General features: G+C 35.3%; 2 protein-coding genes across 2 annotated transcripts; one reads left to right on the top strand and one right to left on the bottom strand.

Annotated features, from left to right (window-relative positions):
* Nucleotides 1-1,000: 1,000 nt before the first annotated feature.
* LOTGIDRAFT_144847 (hypothetical protein) lies at nucleotides 1,001-1,450 on the bottom strand (the record flags this gene model as incomplete). Its single annotated transcript, XM_009056181.1, has 1 exon — nucleotides 1,001-1,450. One exon carries the CDS (start codon nucleotides 1,448-1,450, stop codon nucleotides 1,001-1,003), a length of 450 nt encoding a protein of 149 aa, XP_009054429.1.
* Nucleotides 1,451-2,326: 876 nt separating this feature from the next.
* LOTGIDRAFT_175323 (hypothetical protein) lies at nucleotides 2,327-3,879 on the top strand (the record flags this gene model as incomplete). The annotated part of the gene is made up of 2 exons (XM_009056180.1): nucleotides 2,327-2,342; nucleotides 3,065-3,879. The coding sequence occupies 2 exons, from the start codon at nucleotides 2,327-2,329 to the stop codon at nucleotides 3,877-3,879; spliced, it is 831 nt and encodes a 276-aa protein (XP_009054428.1).
* Between the last annotated feature and the right edge of the window lie 1,158 nt (nucleotides 3,880-5,037).

Raw genomic sequence — 5,037 nt, 5'->3', positions numbered from 1 at the left:
ATTAATAAAAATGCAACTTACTTTTGAAAACGCTTAATATTATGATTAAGCGTTTTTCAATAATTACTTAGTTTTATGAATTTTCTAGTTTTCTAGATTTTACAGGGATTCTGTTGTTACTTTATGACACCAGGTAAGTTCACTGATGAATATATACTCATATTGACCATTCTTGAGCACTGTGTATCTGCCATTATGCCATATGATGATTTCTCTTCACTGGTATTATTGTTAAGTTTATGACTTCCAGATTCTGTAATTGACTCCACCATCAAAGTAAGATACCAAAAGTGTATAGTTGAATAGATATATTCCTGTGCTCCTTAAACCAGATATAATATTTCTTGGAGTCATGGCTATCATATGGGCTTCATTTACAACTTGCGGCAAGTCATATATTGTAACAGTTTTTCCTGGATGGGAACGTAGCCATCCATCCATGGCTCTATTGAATGCATCTTTAAAAGGTCCATATACTGATCTGTCTAAAGACTGGAGACGATGGGACGTGTGTGGGGGGATTGTTAGTAATACAATACCATTTGCACAAGCCAAATCTATACAATTTAAGGATATGTGGGACTCATGGTTGTCAAATATCAGAAGCATTTTCTGGTCCTGGGAACATCGGGTTTGTTGAATAATGTGATTCATGTAGTCTAAAAACAAATTTTCATTTATCCATCCAGTTTTGGTGGCTCTACCAATAGATGAAATGATCCCTATAATTGACGCGGGGAAAAATAAACATAGGTGGCAAAGCATTTCCCACAGCACTCCCTGTATACACACCAGTTACTAGCTCCCCTCTTTCGGCTGATGTTATAGCCCCAACTTGTTTTCTTCCACGCTCTGATACTATGCATTTTGGTTTTTGAACAGTTGTACATCCGGTTTCGTCACAGTTGAAAATTTGAGAAGGTTGGAATTGATATTTGTCTAATACATTTTTTAAATTATCATAGAATTTGTTAACAACTGGTTCATTGCATGCTGACGCTCATGCAAATGATGTTGCCTCTGGACTTCTTAATGATAAATTATATCTTGACCTGAAACCTAGCCACCAATCTGTGCCTGCCTTACCATTTGTAACCCAGCTAACTGGCATATTTATCTGATTTTGAGATGCAAATTTGTACGCAAGTACACGGCATTTAGTTAAAGACAGACCATGAAACATGTCCGCCATAAGTTTGATGTGATTTGCCAAATCCTGTTCCATGTCTGGAGGTATAACAGACTGATTTAATGATACAGCTTTATATCCTGTAGCAGCCTGGGAATCTTTCATTTTCTTCAGTATAAACCTTTTGAGTGTCATTCTATCAATTTGAAAGTCTTTTGACACACTCCGCAAACTTTTTCCATCATCAACTTCTTTGGCAGCTCTTTTCATAACATCAAGAGGAGTTGCATCTCTATCTGTTTTGCGTTTGTAATTTCGCATCTCTCTGAAAGTGTAAGGATAATTTATCAATATATATAATAGACAGGATGTGTTGATGTAATTATGAACATGTGTTGATGATATTGGGGTAAGATGAGCCACATATGGAGCAAGTTGATCGTGGCTCAACATACCCCACTCTGATTATTAAAATTCAACATGGCAGGGCAACAAGCACATGGTTTCTACATTAATATAAGATTGCGTGATCAAAGCCAACATTTCAAACTATTGCACAGTGCAAGAAGATATCAGAAATATGGAATAGTATTGAGGGAATTAAACTACATACCTTAAAACGAATATTTTACTTTTCTTGGTGAAAAACACTCAAAGTTGTTGTTAAGCCTTGTGAAGCCTCTAAATTCTTTGACATTGACATTAAAGGGAAGTAACTATAACATTGTCTTAACAAGTGGACCTTCTAAGTTATACCTCTTCCCAGAAGACATTAAGCGGGGGTGGCTCAACTTACCCCGTGGCTCAACTTATCCCACCCTCCCCTAAGCCTAATACAACGATATTGACCATACTTTTGGCCATAGGCCCTATATGTGAACTTTTTATAAAACAATCTGTTATGTCCAATTCTGGTGAAAATGGGTAATGTCCATAAAACAAATACCTTATATGATGCCTATCTTTGACAGAAAAATGTAAGTCCTGCTGTAATAATTCATTGTGTCATTGACCTTTTTAATATTATCATGTCCAAATATTCCTAAATTTTGCTATGCAAAAGTGATTAAGTCGGACATATCTGTAAAGATCAGTGCATATTTATCAAGAAAATATTGGTAAGTCCATACAAAAATGGCGGATTCTTCTGATTGAACCCCTTTTCCAATAACATTTTAATCAAATTTCAAAACCACAATGGCAACAAATAGAGGTAAGATTTTGTAATTTTATTCTTTGATTGATTTTCTTGCCTTAGTTAGAAAATAAATCGCAAGTTAAATGCACTTTTTGAAATGCTATTCTGGACATAATTAACTTTGCATGATAAAAAGTGAAGACTTGTGAATTTTGGTCTTAAACCTTTCATTATTGAATCAAACATGTGTATTTAGATTTCAAACTAACTTCAAGGCAATCTTGTCAAAAATTTATTTCTGTTCTTTTCAGATAAAAGTCTTAATACATCCATGGTATTAGAAATGATAGAGTTATCCGATTTTGATGATACAGATAATGATCCGTAACGAAACGGAAACTGGGGAGGGCGTCATCTTCTGATGACAATAAACATACAAGATGGAAAACTTAAAAACCCTATTTGGTGGAAGAAAAATGTTAGAAAACGCCTATATAAGAATGGGAAAGAACACATAGATACTTCTGGTAAACATAAAAAACAGAAAGCACCCAAGCAAGTTAATTGTTCCAAATGCAGATTCAAGTGTTTTGAAAATTTCACTGAAGAAGATAGGGTAGAGATATGCCAGGAGTATTGAAATCTGAGAGATTACAAACGACAGAAAGATTTCATATTGTCAAGAACTAAAGCATATGGAATAGAGCGTGAAAGGCCAAGGTCTGCAGAACGTAAACGTAAAAGAAAACACACGATTTCACATTTCTTCATAAAACCGGATGGTTTGCACGTCAAAGTTTGCAAAAAGTTTTTCCTAGCTACATTATGTGTTAGCTTTGGTCCAGTTTATACAGCTTTGGCTGAGAAGGGCGAGGCTGGTAACTTTGTTGGTGAAGGTAAAAGGGGTCATCATACACCGAGTAACAAGACTAGCGAGGAACGATTAGATTTAGTTCGTAAGCATATAGAAAGTTTTCCGAAGATTGAATCACACTACACCAGAAGTGATACCCATCGCCAATACTTAAACCTAGATCTGAGTATAAGTAAGATGTACCAGTTGTATAAATTGTATTGTGATCAATTAGTACCACCAAAAACAAATCCTGTAGAAGAATTAACATACAGAAGATTATTTTGTACTGAATACAACCTTTCCTTCTTTCACCCCAAAAAAGACCAATGCATGAAATGTTCAAAACATGAAATCTTAACAGGCATTGATAACGTCAATTTTGAGGAGGAATACCAGGCTCATCTCCAACGCAGTAAAGAAGCTCAAGCTGCAAAGTCTTCAGATAAATTAAGAGCTACAAAAGATTCAAATTTCATCTCTGCTTCTTTTGATCTTCAAAGCGTTCTTCACCTACCAAATACCAATGCATCCCTCCTCTATTACAGTAGAAAGCTTAGTCTATACAATCTATGTATTTATAATGCAGCCAAACCTAACGATGCATTTTGCTACTGCTGGAACCAAGTTCAAGCTGGGCGTGGAAGATTGGAACCGCTATTTACAATTGGTTATCAGATCTACCGAGTAATATTAGACTTGGAGAGGTATCACTTTTTTCAGATACATGCGGAGGTCAAAACCGGAATCAAAATGTAGCAGCAATGTTTGTACATGCAGTGCAGTCCACTCCTTTAGAAGTCATTTCCCACAATTTTCTAGAGAGTGGGCACAGCTACATGGAATGCGATAGCATGCATTCTGCAATAGAATCTCAAAAACGCAACCTGGATCTTTTCACGATGCTAGATTGGGTTTCAGTCTTGAAAAAAGCCAGACGTAAAAGACCTTACAATGTTGTTAATCTAAAATATAACGACATTTACAATTTTCAAGATGTTGCCCAACAGCTAATGAAGAACAGGAAACGTGACGTAGATGGAAATATAGTAAATTGGCTGCTGGTTAAATCGTTCAGATATCAAAAAAATCAACCAGGTGTAGTACTATACAAATACAATTACGGTGAAGAGTATAAGCAAATTAATGTCTGTGGTCGCAGTCGTCCTTCAATCATCAAACTACCAAAAGCTTACTCCTTCGAAACCCCAATTAGTGAAGCAAAGAAGAATGATCTTGTGTGACCATATGGTAATTCCAGTTGAGATACAACGCTGGTATAGATCGCTACCAACATCTGGAAGATCTAAGGATCGCTTACCATCTCCAGCAGAAGATTCAGATGATGATTGTTGAACATAGTGCTTACATGTAAAATGTAATTCATGTCTAAGAATTTGACTATTTGCGTTTTTTATTCATAAAAGTGATATAATCAAAATTTAAACACAAAAGGTGTTATTGACTTTTATTTTCGTTCACATTAGTTGTGTTTGTTAAAGATTTGATAAACAATTAAATACGTTATGTCCATGTTTTTTCTTTATCACCTTCCGCTAGAAATGATTATGTGTCAATATTTGCATCATTCTTCAACTTATTACATCAATATTAAATATACTCAAAATTGACCGATATATCTCCTTAGATTCTAAATTACATTAAGGTATTATTACTTCCTGATCTTATACAATCTTTTTAAACTTGTGTAAGTCCATTTTTCTCAAAACGACATATTCGGACATAACAGATTCTGGCAGTAAGCCCTCGATATTAGAATAACGTCATTTGATTGGTTTGATATCGGGCTGATATTGAGATAAGAGGTGAAAAGGTCACATTCTCGGCAAGAGGCGCGAATATTTAAGTTCCATATTTTCGGCACCTGATACAAGCAAACTGGCAAAATTCCAGCTT

This window comes from Lottia gigantea (assembly GCF_000327385.1).
Source record: "Lottia gigantea unplaced genomic scaffold LOTGIsca_268, whole genome shotgun sequence".
Lineage (NCBI taxonomy): Eukaryota > Metazoa > Mollusca > Gastropoda > Lottiidae > Lottia > Lottia gigantea.
Note: the sequence above shows the minus strand (reverse complement) of the source record. Positions and strands in the feature narration are given on the sequence as shown.